The 16,563-nt window shown below is 46.9% G+C and overlaps 1 protein-coding gene across 1 annotated transcript in view; it reads left to right on the forward strand.

The window, feature by feature from the left end:
- The window catches only part of ITPR1 (inositol 1,4,5-trisphosphate receptor type 1), a 1,666,678-nt gene that overhangs the window by 1,093,462 nt on the left and 556,653 nt on the right, over positions 1-16,563 (forward strand). The window contains exons 41-42 of the mRNA XM_086939209.1: positions 8,185-8,317; positions 9,605-9,795. Of these exons, the coding sequence (XP_086795335.1) occupies positions 8,185-8,317; positions 9,605-9,795 (324 nt within the window). The remainder of the gene's footprint in view (positions 1-8,184; positions 8,318-9,604; positions 9,796-16,563) is intronic.

The raw sequence follows: 16,563 nt of genomic DNA on the forward strand, positions 1-16,563 counted from the left end.
GTCCCCATCTTGCTACTCTATCCAAAGAGCAGGAATGAAGGTGTCACAATGCGAGTCCATCTCCTTCCAGATCGTTAGTCCCAGGCAATTGGTGGTGCTGCTGCAAATTGATGCCTTTATGCAGACCATGCTGCAGATATTTGGCCTTCTTTTGACTTCTCCTGGCATGCCTTTGGGCCCAAAGTATCTACAAAGACACCCCACAATGGACCTCCATCAGATTACATGATGGCAAATTAGTCCTCAATATTGTCTGACCTAAGCACAACTGGTAGCCATACAGCCTGACTGACCTTATGCCTCTATGATAAACTAGCTGCAGATTCCCTGCCTTAGAATATTTCCCAGGTGTTACTGTATCTGGAAAATCTTTCAGTACCAATCTGCTCTGCATCGTACGCATAGTCTATGCTGGATGTGACGTACGCAGCTCCGATGAATGCGTCACTCCAGCGTGCAGAATTAAGTTAATTTCTTTACGTAACATCGGCGTGAATCTGGAAGACCTACCTCTGTCACTATTTGACTATTTTCGTCACCTTTTTTTAGCTTTTGCTCCCAGAGTGCCTTAGGAGTGTCCCTAAGAACGCTGTGGAGAGTAAACCCTGTCGAGCCTTCTACAGGCAGTTATCTGTGACAGATTCCTTAACCCCACCCCCAATATGATTTGTTTATGGTGTCTGTAACTGGACCATGACTCCAATCCAGCTCTGATTGCGATGCAATGAATCCCAAAGCAGTCTGGGAACTAGCATTAAAGCTCCTGGTCGCTTGACACCAGACGACTCAGTGCTGCTCCATCTCTCGGTCAGGTGGAAGATTCCAGGCCCGAGCTCATTCATTCCCACCTATCATCGTTAAGCTCCAGATTGTGGTTTACTAAGACACACAAGAAGCGTTCTTCCACTTTGATGTGCTAGTCCAAATCATTCGATGTGGCACGGGATTGTCGCCACTAGTCTAGGACCCACTCCCACACTTCCCTGCTGAGCCTGGGTCCATACTGCATTTGCCTGAATTTCCCGGAGCTGGAGCAACTCCTGCCCAGTTGAAGGAATTTTATAAAGCTATGCACCTCATCTTTGGGCAAACCTATCCTCTCTGGAGTGCGTTCGCACCCCATGGGTCCGGAAGGTGTCCCGACTCAGTGGCGGCTGCCACGTACAATGGTGGTAGGGCGAGGGACGCCCAAAAAAATAATGGAACACTTACCATGAGACGAGAAATCCTCCCCCAGTGCTATTCTCACTTCCTGGCCGGCTCCAGCATGTGACCAGGAAGCTGTACTTGCCAATCCTGGTGCGTCTCTCGGAAAGAGACTCGTCTGGATTGGAGGGTGCAGCCTTTCGCAGCGCTCCTAAGAGCAGTGGAGGACTGCTCTTTCTCTAACCCAGCTGTATAAGTATAAGACAGCTGGGTTAGTGAACTTTAAAATGTGCATGTCTGGATGGCTTTCCCTAGACGACCAGCTAGAGAGACATGCACATTTTAATGTGCACTGTCCCAGCTCTCTGCTGCTGCCACCCAGCAGCACTGGTTTTGTCCTATCATTCAGTTCATGTCGGGTTGGTTGCTCAAAAATAAAATGTTAATAAATAAACTTTCCCATTTTATTTTTTAGCTGTGGCTTATGGGGCAACGCTCAAACTGAGGAGCCGCCCCTGCCTCGACTAGAATTCCACCAACAAGTGCACTCTCGTTGCCAGTTGGGCCCTTTACCTGGATCCGGACCGAGACTGTTCGCAAATCCACCACCTTCACTGGAGTTCGGTCATTGGCGCCATTCCCGGTATCGTCTAATGGACATAACCTTTAACAGCACTCATCTGTTCTGCAACAAGGGCTTCTCAGCGCTCAAGAGGTTCATGGACAGTAGGACAACCACCCTGTCATTGGGACTCACTTTAGCCCCACGCCTGCTACACTCTACCTTTTGCTCCATCCTTGGCTATAGTAGAGGCTACTAGCTGTGTCCATTTCCACCCAGCGATCACAGCCAGCAGATTCAAACCCAACATCCTCCTCTGCCCTCCACCCACCGGTCCTTTCATAGCCAAGGACATGGCTCCCACAAACCTAATCCCACCCCCGTTGAAGGCGATCTCACCCCAGGCAATCTCACCCACCTTCAGAACATGGCGAACCTTCTGCACTCGCAGAGGCTTACTATAAACGTGCAGAAGTCAAATCTGAGTCCCTTACAGATGTTCTACAAGATCAGGTATTACCAAGGATAAGTAACTTCATTAGAGTGGACATGCCCTAGAGGCTCAGTTATCCTATTGGCTCAGATTCTGAGCAAAACTAGCCTGCACCCAGAGATGATTGGGATATTTTACTCCCTCATTATGATAATTTTTACATGGATTTAAGAGGTCAGTGAGCTTGATACTTACTTTTCTACAGGGTTGAACTCTCCTTTTGGTATGGAAGAGGGTGCATCATTTGCTGTTATAACCAGGCTGCTGAAGTCATGAACCTACCACTGCCATCTACTGTCTTAATATCAGACATTAAGGGAAAAGTCCTTATGGAAATCTTTCAGCCTGGGCCAGGGGGGTAGGGGGGGTCCGTTACTGCTCGAAAAGCCAGGTCTTGAGTTGCTTCCTGAAGGAGAGATTGTCCTGGGTCAGCCGTAGGTGGGTGGGGAGGGAGTTCATGTCTTGGCCGCCAGGTAGAAGGATCTTCCTCCGGCGGTGGCTCTGCGGATGCGTGGTACGGTGGCGAGGGCGAGGCTGGTTGATCGCAGCTGGCGGTGGGCATGTAGAAAGTGAGGCGGTTGTGGAGGTATTTGGGGCCCAGGTCGTGGAGAGCTTTGTGTGCGTAGGTGAGGAGTCTGAACGTGATCCTCTTACTGACGGGGAGCCAGTACAGATCTCTCAGGTGGGCGGAGATGTGGTTGTGGTGGGGGATGTCCAGGACGAGTCTTGCGGAGGATTTCTGTATGCGCTGGAGTCTTTTCTGTAGTTTGGCAGTGGTTCCCGCGTAGAGGGTGTTCCCATAGTCCAATCGGCTGGTGACGAGTGCCTGGGTGACGGTCTTCCTGGTTTCGGTGGGGATCCATCGGAAGATCTTAAGGAGCATGCGCAGGGTGTTGAAGCAGGTTGACGATACAGCGTTGACTTGTCTGGTCATTGTGAGGGCAGAGTCCAGGATGTAGCCCAGGTTTCGTGCGTGGTCCGTTGGCTTGGGGGTGGTGCCCAGGGCAGGGGGCCACCAGGAGTCGTCCCAGGGGGAGGGGGATGATCCCTGGATGAGGACTTCCGTCTTGTCTGAGTTCAGCTTCAGGCGGCTGTTCTTCATCCATTCAGCGATGTCCTTCATTCCCTCGTGTAGGCTGACTCTGGCGTTGGCCGGTTCATTGGTGAGGGAGAGGATCAGCTGGGTGTCGTCGGTGTATGAGATGATGTTAAGGTTGTGTTGGAGTGCGATGGCTGCGAGGGGGCTCATGTAGACATTGAAGAGGGTGGGGCTGAGCAAGGATCCTTGAGGTACGCTGCAGATGACTTCGGTGGCCGCGGATCAGAACAGGGGAGGCGGACTCTCTGGGTTCTTCCGGCGAGGAATGAGGTGATCCACTCCAGTGCTTTCCCTTGGATTCCATTGTTGCTGAGGCGCTGTATTAGGGTGCGGTGGCAGACTGTGTCGAATGCTGCAGATAGGTCCAGGAGGATGAGGGCAGCTGTTTCCCCATTGTCGAGCAGGGATCGGATGTCGGTGGCTGCGATGAGGGCGGTCTCTGTGCTGTGGTTGGCTCAGAAACCAGACTGTGAAGGGTCGAGGGATCCGTTTGTCTCGAGGAAGGCGGTGAGCTGTATGTTGACTGTCTTCTCGATTACTTTGGCAGGAAAAGGGAGGAGCGAGATGGGGCGTAAGTTCTTGAGGTCGGTGGGGTCCGCAGTCGGTTTCTTCAGGAGGGCGCTGAGCTCTGCATGCTTCCCGCTCTACGGGAAGGTGGCGGTGTTGAAGGAGATGTTGATGATGTTCTGGAGTTGGGGTGCGATGATGGAGCTGGCCTTGTTGAAGACATGGTGGGGGCAGGGGTCGGTAGGGGATCCGGAGTGGATGGTGTTCATTGTGCGGGTGGTGTCTTCGGTGCTGACTGGGGTCCAGTTGCAGAGGGTGGTGGTGGGGGGGCGTTGTTTCGGTGGTTGGGTGCGTGGTTGGTGCGTCGAAGCTGTTGTGTATGCCTGCGATCTTGTGGTGGAAGAAGGAGGCGAGTGTCGCAGAGGTCTTGCGAGGGTGTGATGTCGTTTCCGGCGCTGGGGTTGGAGAGCTCTTTGACGATGCTGAAGAGTTCCTTGCTGTTGTGGGTGTTGTTGTCCAGGCGTTCTTTGAATGATGTCCTTTTGGTGGTGCGGATCAGCGGGTGGTGTGTGCGGGTGGCGTTCTTGAGGGCGGTCATGTTTTCTGTGGTCTGGTCATGGCGCCAGGCTTTTTCGAGGGTGCAGCAGTTTTTCTTGGATGTTTTGAGTTCGTTGGTGAACCACGAGGCTTTTTTGTTGCCGTGTCTGCTGGGAGGGTTCTTCAGTGGTACGAGGTCGTGGGCGCAGTTGATGAGCCACTGTGTGAAGATGCGGGCTGCTTCGTTGGGGTCCGTTGTGTTGGTGGGAGGCTTCTGGCTGAGGGAGGTGGTGAGCTGGTCGGCGGTGATGAAGGCTTATAAGGGCATCAATTCTCCCAGTCTTCTTCCCTCCTAGTGGCACATAGCCACCCTGTGGGAGGCAGTATCCAGCATTTTCTCACAGGGTGGCAATACATCAAGTCTGACCTATAGTTTTTAGATCGTTCAACTTGGCTAACCACTACCCTTTATTACTGCTCCATCAACAATTGACCAACATAAAAGAGAATCGGAGGGAACCACTGGTCTAGTCTGTTTCAAAATGGGCGAGTTTTACTTTCCAAAAGAGCCATCAAGAGCGCTCCAGACTCAAAAATTGGAGAGGGTTAATACACTTGCTATTGCCTTGTCTTGAATAAGGATGGGGTCCTTTGGCCCATCTTAGATCTTTGACCTCTAAATGACTTTCTGCAAAAGGACAAATGTAAAATGCTCATGCTAATCAAGCTCATGCCGTCCCATGGACATTACTTGTCGTTCAGGATAGACCAGACTATCCATCATCGTGGGTTGGCGATACCAGTTTTCCTGTACCTTGACGACTGGATTCCGAAGGCACGTTCACCACATCCAGATGACGAACTTCCTGACATAGATGCAATTTTAAATAATTGATTATGAACCCAAACAGATTTCTTCACTGAGGCTTTCTTTCATTGGAGCTGTCTTGGATATGGTACAGTTCAGGCCCTCCCCTCCCTCCATTGCATTGGGTCTAAGACGTAAGGGCTATGACCAAATGTTTCATCTTTGCTCCTGGATCTCAGTGAGAGCAGCTCTGAGGCTTCTTGGCCGTTTAGCCTTATGCATCCTTCTTGTTGCCTACACCAGGTGGTAGAAGTGGGCTCTACCATGAAAACTGAAGTTCTAATGGGCCCAGCACCAAGGAAATATTGGACACCATTCAAATTTGAAGAGCCTGCACATGATCTGCTGTGGTGGTTACTCTACATTTGACCCAGTGGTAGGTCCCTCTTCCTTTCCCACCCAGACCTGACTCTGGTGGAGGATGTCACTGCTTTTTGGGGATATCATCTGGGAGAGGTGGAGATAAGAGGACTCTGGTCACTGATGGATGTATGACTCCATATCAACTTTCTGGACTTACAAGCAATTTGGTTGGCCTTGAAGGCCTTCCTGCAGTTCAACAAAGGAAGGTTGGTCCAGGTTCTCACAGAGAGCACCATGCCAAGTGATATTGCAACTAATATGGCGGAGTGTGGGCCTTAGCTCTGGTCCTCTGGAGTTTGTTGGAGTGTCAGGGCCTCTTCTTCATTGCAAATCACCTGGCACAGACCTACACAGCCCTTTTTCTAGACCAACTTATGCTGAAAATTCAGCGGCTTTCTTGCCTAAAGTTGACTCCCTTCCATGGTGGACAGTCCATTACCCTAACTGTATTGTTTATTCCCCCTTACTCTTCAAAAGATGAAGCTCCAACAACGGGACCTCAAAAGGACTTTAAGCTTTTACACTGACAGCACCAAGGAACTCCATGGGAATGACTAGCTGTTTGTGGGATTCTCTAGTCCATAGAAGGAAGGGCTGTGCTGAAGAGCCCATTCCAACAGCGCGAAGACTGAAACCACTCAGTTTGCTCAAGCACTGCTTGTATTTGACATCTGCCAGCCTATGACATGGTCTCCATTGCATGCATTTAGGAAGCACTGTTACTTTGATAGCCAGGTCGGGCGGCAAGAACTCTTTGCCCTCTTGCAAAACTTTTTGGTCTGACTCCACTCCTCAGAGGTACTGCTTTGGTATCTATCATGTGTAGTTGGAAGTATCCATCAGAAGAAGTTGCTTAACTTTGGTAACTGTTTCTGGTGAATACCCTAACTGCAGATTCCTTACGTCCTCCCACCTCCCCGTTCTGTTAATTATCTATAAAGGTTCCAAGTTAGAAATCTGCACACTAGAACTACCAGTTGTTAATGCTGGGCAACCAAGGGCACGGAAATAGACAAGCAAGAAGATAACATCTGCATAGGGGTGGGTTTTATGTTCCTCAACTTCATTACTTCTGGGGCGGTGTGTAGTCAACACAGCTGCACAGTATCACCTTGTGGCAGGCCGGAGAATTGCTAGCAGAATCTTTCTTTATTCAGTCTAGAGTTTGGGGATAATTCTAATGTGAGAAATATCTGGTTAGTTTCCACCAGAAAAAGCATTACCAAAGGTAAGTAACTTATTCTTTTGTTTCATAGGCCCCTAATCCCAGATGCTAGTTCTTTCCATGCTCAGGGGCATTGGAAGTGCACGTGGACCCCCAAGTTAGCTGGTATCAGTGAAACCGAGAAAGCCTGACATGTCACCTACATAGCACCAGTAAAAGATTAAGATGCTCTTGCAGACCTAACTATTATTTATTGATCTTAATATCAAGATGTGAGCCCAAACAAGGACTTGTTTTGTGGCTTTTTTGTCTAAATCCGTGTGTACTCTTCATGAGGAAGGTGTCCGACAGGCCAATCGGGCTGCAGCTCCAGAAGAGTTCAAGCCTGGTCTTCTCTTGAACTTCCAATCCCTATGCAAGCTGCGACCATCCCCTCGGCTATTCCCGTAGTTTGATCCTCAAGATGCCATTTCTGAATTCAGAGCCATTATCATTACCCCTTTTACTTACGTGACCAAGCCTCAATCACCTTAGATGTCTCTATAAGCTTTAAAGTTATTTGGGAAATGCAAGGGGCACGGACGCTATGTTCGTTATTTGTCTTGTAAATGTAATTCTTTACACCGGACTCATTCCGGTTAATCAATGTGCGGGTGACCTATGAAGGTGCTGGCCAGTGAGTTCAATCTCAAAAATAAGATGATGTCCTTAGTACTGATTGCCCATGTGGGTGCCAATGCTAAGCTATTCCATGGCACAATAAATGCAGGTGAAATCAGTTGTCGATTTTCCCTTTCCTGCTCCTCCGCCCCATGGATGCCCCATCTGTGATTATACTTACTTGTTAGATTGTTCCAAGGGCGATTACTACATGATACAGGGTATACTAGTTTTCATAGATGCTTCTTTTAACGTTTTCACCTGGTAAGTTTGAGAAGCTATCCTGCACTTCAGTGGCACTTGTCTTATGCCCTTGGAAGCAGGGTCCCTGGCGCGTCCATAGCTACTGTACAGGTGGATGCTTTAAGGAGCTTTTCTTACTCCAAGGCAACTGGGGGCAACAAATTAATGATGAAGGGGGGTAAAATTGTGTGCATTAAAAACTAGTAGTGTTACTGAGAAAGATTAGTGCAGCTTCTACCCTTAGTATTGATTAAGGGTGAATTTTGGTACAAGACTGTGGCTAATACAAGTTGGTAGCTTAAACATAGTCTAGTTGTCCAGGCTTACTACAGCACGGTTAGTCGAGCTTTGATAATGCGTTCATTTTTACTATTGTTGTATTACTATCATCCTGCCTCTCAGGAGCAGAACTACAGAGGCTTTCCCCTTCTCCTGATAGGACTCTTGTCCCAAAGGCGAATTGAGTGACTGCAATGAAGGCTTCTTCCCTCCCGGGTCTTGCATTTTGGAGGTATTCATTCTTTCCCGTTTTTCCATGAAGGGTGAGGCGCTCCGGCAGATTCTGGTGAACCGATACCACGGGAACATCAGACCGCCAGGACGGAGAGAGAGCCTGACAAGCTTCAGCAATGGCCCGCTGTCTCCTGGAGGACCCCACAAGGCAGGCCCTGGAGGTAGGCACCCTGGGAGCTGGTACGCAAGACTGACCGATTGCTTATAGTAGTAGTTCATCTGATGCTACCATGTTGAGCTTGTGTTATAAAATTTTCTGCTTTCAGCTGAGTGCCAGCCCATTGTGAAAATAACAAACGCCTATTAAATGGGTTGGGTGAGGTGCACCGGAAGCGGTTGAGGTCACAGGCCATGTGCGCTGCTGGTCGCGAGTGTATCGATTTGTTTGTGCAGGTTCTTTGGTTTTGCCAGTGCTCCTCCTCTGTAACTTGTTTAACACTCAATAGTTATTTGCAGACACCAGGGATGGCTCTGCCAATCCACTTACTTTGGAGCTGTTAGCCGTCCGCTGCTCCCATGTAGCTCTGGCAGACCACCACAGCTCACACGAGTGTGCCAAAGTTCACTCGCCCAGTTGCAGCGCCAGCAGGCTTATGCGGCCCTGGCAACCCCAGCCATCCACCTGCTCTTGCTGTGCTGCACCCACTACTGTTTCACTGCAGAAACTTTGCTCGTCAATACCTGACCTGCCAAACACCTTGAATGACTTGGCCAATGCCCTTCAACCTTGAGTCTTAAACCTTGAGCCTGCTTCAGTCTCAAAGGAGAGTTGGAACCAACTATAGCACGTTCACCACACCGAACTGTCAGATTGTGTACCTTATATACAGTGCATGTCACCCCAGACACTCTTACTTATGCTAAGGGACTTGCAGCAGGCTGCATCTTTACTTTGCTTACACGCACAGTCGTCTGCAAGCTGCTTCTTCTGAGCTGCTGCATTGTCTGTTTGTACAGTACTGGAACCAGCAGAGCATAATTTGCACCTCCACTCTTTGCCGCATCTTTTGGGGTTAAATGTCATGGGACCAGATCTAAATCGTGCATGCGCTTTCGCTAGCCGTTGGCAATTGTGTTTATGGTTAATGTATTTCTCAAGCAGGTGAAAACAAGTGCACACCTAGCTTGGTCTTTCTTGTGCTGTGCAGAAAAGATCAAGCCCTCTTGCTCATTCCATACACATCTGCACACTTCCCATTCAGCGCCCTGCATGCTCATTTCTGAGGACAGTTTGGATGGGTACTTCTGGGGACATGGCTATTGTTTCAATGCTCAAGGTACCATTTAAGACGGATCGCCGTCCTTCGGTACAGTGCACTGCAAGTACGTGACAAGGGCTTCTTCCGATGGGGACAGTATTTGGTTCTGCATAGACCATATTGCAGCTTTGCCAATACAGAATCCGTATTTTCCCTTTGCTAAGAACTCTTAATGTCTTTGTATTGTAGGCGGAGGCTCTGGCTCCGCCTCACTGTCCCGCAGTGAAATGACCCTAGCGGATGTCCAGTGTCACCTGGATAAGGAAGGTGCCTCCGACCTGGTCATCGACCTGATTATGAACGCGACTAGTGACCGAGTTTTTCACGAGAGCATTCTGCTGGCCATTGCACTGCTGGAAGGAGGGAATACATCAATACAGGTAACCACCCCATTCTGTTTTTCTTTTCACTCGTAATGTTCATGTTCTAATTTTTGTACTTGAGCCACCTCACCAAGATTGCAGGTCCTGAACCAACTTTGTACAGCTCTTCCTGACTGCAGTTCTTGTAAATTGTCGGGGTATTTTAAGGCTACTTGCTTGGGTCAGAATCTAGAGTGAAGAACGCTGACCAGTGCACAGAGCAAAGAACGCCTGCAAGATCCATATCCTATGATTTGAGGAACTAGAATTGTATCAGCCCCAGGTGATAGTGTGTAAAGTATGCAAAGTTGTTTTACCATTGGTTCTAAACTAGCAAACACAACAGAATGAGGGATTGAGTGCTGAACATGTTCAACCACTCACCCCCAGTCAAGAGACTGGTTTAATCCATCGTTCTTTTGCTCACTATGCCACCCCAGTTTGGTCCCAGCCATATGCTGATCGGTCTTAACACTGCTCCTTAACGGAGCAGTCCAGCCCGCACTGCCAGGCCAGGTCGTCCCTGCACCGGAAACTAGCATCCTGGGACTGGTTTCTGGGTATCACCCCTAATCAGCCAGGCTAGCTTGAATCAGTTGGCACAGTGAGCATGGGACCCTCGTCTGGGTATTCCCTTGGCCCTTTCCCCATGAGGAGCAGGGTCCTGAGTGAGTTGCATATGGCTGGTTCCAAACTGGGGTGGCATAGTGAGCAAAAGAACAATGACTTAAACCCACATGAGTGGTTTAAAGGTTTCAGCACTCAGTCTATCTTGTGTTTGCTTTGGTTCTCAACTTCCACACTGGCTCGTTCACAAGCAAAAATTAGACCGCTCTATTGTGGCTTAGCCCGCAAGCAATGTTTACTTCAAAACTTTTTGTTGTAAATAGAAGCGAGGAGCCGGGTATATGTTATGTTGTTTAATTCAAGATAGTCAAGTCTTCAAGATGTTAATATAAAGACCCACCAGGAGTGACCAGCTTGTCTCTCGGCCTGCCTGGTTCCAACTGCCAGTTGTCACCAGGCTAAGCTCCAAACACTCCATGATGTCACCAGAGGTTCTAGTGGTGACATCATGTGAATGACAATGAAATCCCACAGGTAGAAAAGAGACAGGCTAAATACAACACTTTTCGAAGCCAATCAGTGTCGCTTTTGAACCTATTGGCTTTGCCAATTAGTTTTATTTATGCTGCACAGCTTTCCTAATGCTGCTGAAGCATGGCTAAAAAAATGTTTTTAAATTAGTTTGATGCGGACTGCTGCGTAATTTTTATGTAGGCATACACTATGCATGTGTGACTACAAAATTACACAGGTGCCTTTTTTGTGTTTACCTTTGCTAGTTGGATTGGTGACTAGAAAGAAACAAAGAGCCGGGGAGGTGTGAGGAAGCAAAATGGGGGACGCAAGCAGTGAAGGGGAGGGGTATAGAGTAGGGAAGCTACGCGGGTAACAGAAGCATTACAGCAGAGACAGAAGCATACAGTGCTACATGGGGGAGCATAGAATTACAGCGAGACAGAGCACTACGGAGATGGGAAAACAACGTGGGGGACAAACTACATAGGAGGAGCAGAGAAGCACGCAATCAGGCAGAGCAAACAGGAGTCCGGGTAGGGGAATGCACAGATGCTTTCGGCAAGACAGGAGGGGGGTAGCACAGAAGCACAGGGGAGACAGCAGTACGGAGTGTGGAGGACAGAGAAGCATACGGCGAGACAGCAGCACAGAGGCTACACAAAAAGCATTGTAAGGACGATGTAATGGAGCCACGCTTTTTCGCCGGGGCGTAAAGCTCACACAGGCCATCAAATAAGGCAGCAAATGTGAGTGAGTGACAAAGAAGACAACCAACGGAAAACAACTGCGTGGCTCTAGTCTACGCCCACTGTTAACAAACAAAATGCTTCGGAGCACCTTAGGCATGCGCTGTTCGGCGCGGCCTAAAAATTGTGGCTGTCTCCAGAAGGTGCCATCTGCTACGGTATTTACTAAAGCAATCGAGGTGCATATCACACGCCTCTTGGATGGGTTCGCAAATGGATAACAATCTGGGCCCAAGTGGAGGATGCATGCCTTCTAACCACTAAATTTAGGTTAGGATGGCTCGTTTTACTTGAGGAAAAAGGGTCTGGCGACCACAAGTGGCGAGTTAGGCTGGGGTTTGACATCTCCCCGTGCCTCGCCCTCACAGTTGGCACTTCGTAGTCTGTAAATTTGAAAGTCTAAAACCCCAAAAAACTAAACAAAAACATCCTACTTGCATGTGAAAGAGAAAATGTTCATATTTCATCATAATATGCATTTTATCACATTGTTTCATAATGTTTTGCATAAACTTTTCCGGATAAATGGTAGGGTAAAAGGCTCAGCTCAACATTCAGGGGGATCTGAAGGTCGCACAGCTGTCGGCAGTAAATGAACATTTCAGCCAACTTAAAACCCATGCAATGTTTCAGTGTTAAGATATAATGTATAAAAATTGCATTAAAAATCAGATGGAGAAACGTCCTGTGGGTTCCCAATTGCCTATTCTGACCAAATACACACTACCAGAAGGGCAAATTGGATTGGTAATTCAAGTAAGACTTGCAGGGGTGACTGCGTTATCGTCAACTTTAAACTTCCCCAACATGTCGCTACTGTCTTTTTAAGAGCGGCCTCTCTGATATATGACAAGACCAGTGTATGCGTTCGCCCACTTGGCTACTTCTACAGCCATCTTATTAAAGCACCACATGCTAATAGTAGAGGTAGACCTTTGACTCCTACCTTCATACCCACTCAGCTCCCAATTTTCGAGGTTCCGGTACAGAATAGGTATCAATCCCTGAGCTCCTTGGATATGAACGATGGACATATACAGGATTGTGAGCCCCCATGTATGTGATTCCTAATAACCAGGCAATTGAATTAGGCAATAAATGCATTGAGCCGGAGCGAACTATGATGGGTGATTTAAGTACGATTGATATAGGGGACAAAACTCTTTTTATTACAGAGAGGGTTGCAACTGATCAAGGCCCCACAGGTGTGTAAAATACATGTACTGGTCTAGACGAGGTAGAGTATAGAGGAGAAGTTATCAATTGTTTTAATGCCCAAGACCAGCCCAACTGTTGCAACATGAGGGGGATAACAATAGTTAGCTGGAATATAGCCGGCTGGGCTTCCAAGGAAAAAATGCTCGGGTGGACTGATCTTATTAGGTCATACAACATCTTCTGTTTTCAAGAAACCTGGTGCTCTACAAAACTGAGCCCTGACTGGTTTGTAAGTTACCATCTAGAAGCAACCAAGTCGGGGTATGGTAGAGCCAAAGGTGGTTTGCTTATCCTTTTGTCTCTGAATCTAATGCTGACTGTTGTTAAACATTTAACTGTCGGGGCACATTCGCAAATCCTATGGATACGAGAGACGAAAGGCAAAGAGGTGCTTATAATTAACTTTTGTAATAATACTTTTGATAAAACACGGCACAAAGCAATAGAAGAACTAGAAAGTGCCTTATTGAAGCTTGTACCACAGGCAAAAACCACTTTTGAGTTTATCTGGCTAGGTGATTTTAATTCTTCAATCTGCCCAATGTCGTTTTCTCGGGTGTGTGCGATGCAAAATAACAGGGGTGATAATACACCACATTTCCCGCATAATAAGTACGGGGAGGCAATAAACAATTTGTTAAATTATGATTTAGAGCTCTTACAGCCTGCCAAAGATGCTAAGGGCCAAATATTTCCGACCTATACAGGCAGGAACAGTAATTCTCATATTGACCATGTTATGGTTTCATCAAGTATTGTGCCATATTGTCTGACCCCGGTTATTGATGAATCCCCCTTAAGTTGACCACAACCGAATCATAATGCGAACTGAGATCTGGAAACTTAGCACACAACGGATCTCTAGAACTGTAGACAACATTGACCCGCATAGATTAAACGGTACAAGGTTAAGGTGGAATGGGGAAAAATCTGAGAAGGTAATGAGCCTAATTGTATCAAAATCAATGGCAGATATTAATGGTATCCTGACACCAGGGAGTGCTCCATTTATTATAGTAGATTATTTTATTAATATTAACAAGACTGTAGACACCATATTTACCAGGACCAGTAAAGAGAAAACCGCCCAAAAAAATGGATGGTTTGATCATGCTTGTACAGCCCTCCATTCCCAATTGAAACAGTCTCTAGCCCTTAGACCCAGGGACAAGGATTGGGTAATACTTTTGAGACACGAGTATAAAACGGTCCTCTCCAAAAGGAAGAGGGAGTTGCAGCTAGAAGCCTGGGACAATTTAGCATAGGCACCGGATACTTCTGATTGCTGCATGTTTTGGGCTACGGTCAACTCCCCCTTTCTTAGGGATGACAAAGCCCCCCATCTTGCGTCCAATGTCAGCAGTGAGGCTTGGGTCACACACTTTTCAAATATATTTCAGGCAGTGGGCCAAAACAATGAAAATCTAAGATCTTGGCCTATAGTCCCTTTGGACATCACCTTAGCTGAGGTGGAATGCAGGATTAGGGCCAGCAAGGGAGGTAAGGCCCAGAGACCGGACGGGGTTCCTATTGATGTTTATAGGACCCTCCCGTTGATATGGGGCCCTATACTTACTTTGGTTCTTAATGCCGCCGTAACAACCATGATTCCGCCAACATGGGGAGGCTCTATTATTGTTCCTATCTATAGGAAGGGGGACAAGTCTGCAACTTGTAATTACCGCCCAGCTTACTCGACTCATCTGTGAAAATTATGAGCAGAGTGCTATTGACCAGGTTGGAAGAGTGGGCTGATGAGAAGGGGATTCTGGCGACCTCCCAGTATGGTTTTAGAAAGGGTTGTGGTACATTTGATCAATGCTTCAATCTAGAATTACTAATTGGCAAATACACCAAGGCCAAGCGCAGCACTCCATATCCTTGCTTCGCTGATTTGAGCAGTGCATTCAATATGGTCGACATTCTATGGCCTGCCCTGCTAGACCTTGGTGCACCATAGGGAATTATTTTCTTTTTAGCTCGCTTATATGGAAAGATGCAAGCCTGTGTGCGCTATGGGGTAAGCGGGTAGTGTACCCCTAATTTTAAGGTCAAGCGAGGAATAAGACAAGGTTGTGTTCTCGCCCGCCTACTATTCACCCTCTTTATAAATGCTGTTGACAAGGTTTTAAAAACAGTTTAAAGCCGACTCACCTCAGGTAAATGGGTCTGGAGTGCCAGTACTGCTTCATGCAGATGACGCTGTGCTTCTGTCACGGACCCCCATATGACTCCAGCGACTGATGGACCATTTTTCAGCATTTATTAAAGAAAGGAAACTATTAATTAATAAGAGCAAAACCGGTTTGATTTGCGGTGCTAGGACCACCAAAAAACATACATTTTATATAGAAGGGGTGAAAGTGCAGCAAGTTGAAAAGTTTTGGTACCTGGGTGTGACCTTCTCGAGTGATGGTAGTTGGTCCAAAGAGCGTGTTAGCATAAGGTCCAAAATGTCAAAAAGTGTTTACGGAATATTTAAATTCGCCTAAAAAGTCGGCGATAGACGAATTAATGACATGATGCAGATTTATGAGGCAAGGAGTGTCTCGATTTGCATAATTTGGGGCAGGGTTGTGGGGTTATTCCAACGTAGGCAGTCTACAAATGGAAGAAAATATCTTCCTTAAACTCCTCTGCTTACCCACCTCGGCCGCAACTGATTTGATCCACAGGGAATTGGGGGCTTCTTATTTGTGCAACCTTATTTCATTAAGGCCCTTAATGATCTGGCGTGCCATGTGGCACAAGGAAGAGACATTTTTTAACCAACATGTTATTAGGGACTGTCTTAACCTAGTTAACTATACCAAGATCCCTTAGCCCGAAAAATATCTACGGTATATTTTAACCATCTATGGTCTGGACATAATAGAGGATCCGTGTGCTGCAGGAGATATCCCTAAGCAGGAATTGAAAAATAAATTTATGTTGTATCAAGTGGAGAGGCGCTTATTCAATAATGGCCACCTGACTACCGTCAATCTCTACAACAAATACATTCACTGCGAAGACCCACAGTTGTACTTAAGGCAGGTAACTAGACCGGCCCACAGGTTTGTTCTTACAAGACTCCGATTTGTACTGGCTTACGTTCTGGTGGCCTTTCCTCATCCTAAGAAACATCCTGTTGGCCCCTGCCCATGTGACTGGTATTCGAAACAAAGCACACTGCCCTTTGTTAATTTGTACCTTATTCTTGAATATCGGGTTGGTCTATCTTAAACCAATGTTTATAAAATATGGAATCTACAGCATTGATGAGGCCATGAAATTGATTTATTATGAAAACTCGTCAGATATATGTATTTTTACTGCTACTTTTATATGTAAATCTATTTATTTTCTGGAAAGTATGATGTTTTAACTCTGTTCTTTTTATTTGTATACGATCATGTAATTGTTTTTTGCCTGTATGCTTTTATGGTCATTTGTTCAATATGAACCAAATAAAGCTTCATGAAATGAAATGATATATAATATATAAAAATTGCATTAAAAAATCAGATGGAGAAACGTCCTTATCAAGATCGAATATAAAGTTGTTCTTTCAGGAATATATCGCGTGTCCCATGTTTGATGAAAACTAGACTCCCGTTTAAATCATGGGCATAGGATTATGGCATCCCCTTTGTGTGACCTCACTGTACATCGTGTATGCAAATAAGTATGCTCGCTTAAATGTTAGACTATCACTTGATAACAAAACGGTGTACGAATGGCGCCCTTACCTCGTGAG

The sequence above is a fragment of the Lissotriton vulgaris genome, chromosome 9 (genome assembly GCF_964263255.1).
Source record: "Lissotriton vulgaris chromosome 9, aLisVul1.2, whole genome shotgun sequence".
Classification (NCBI taxonomy): Eukaryota; Metazoa; Chordata; class Amphibia; order Caudata; family Salamandridae; genus Lissotriton; species Lissotriton vulgaris.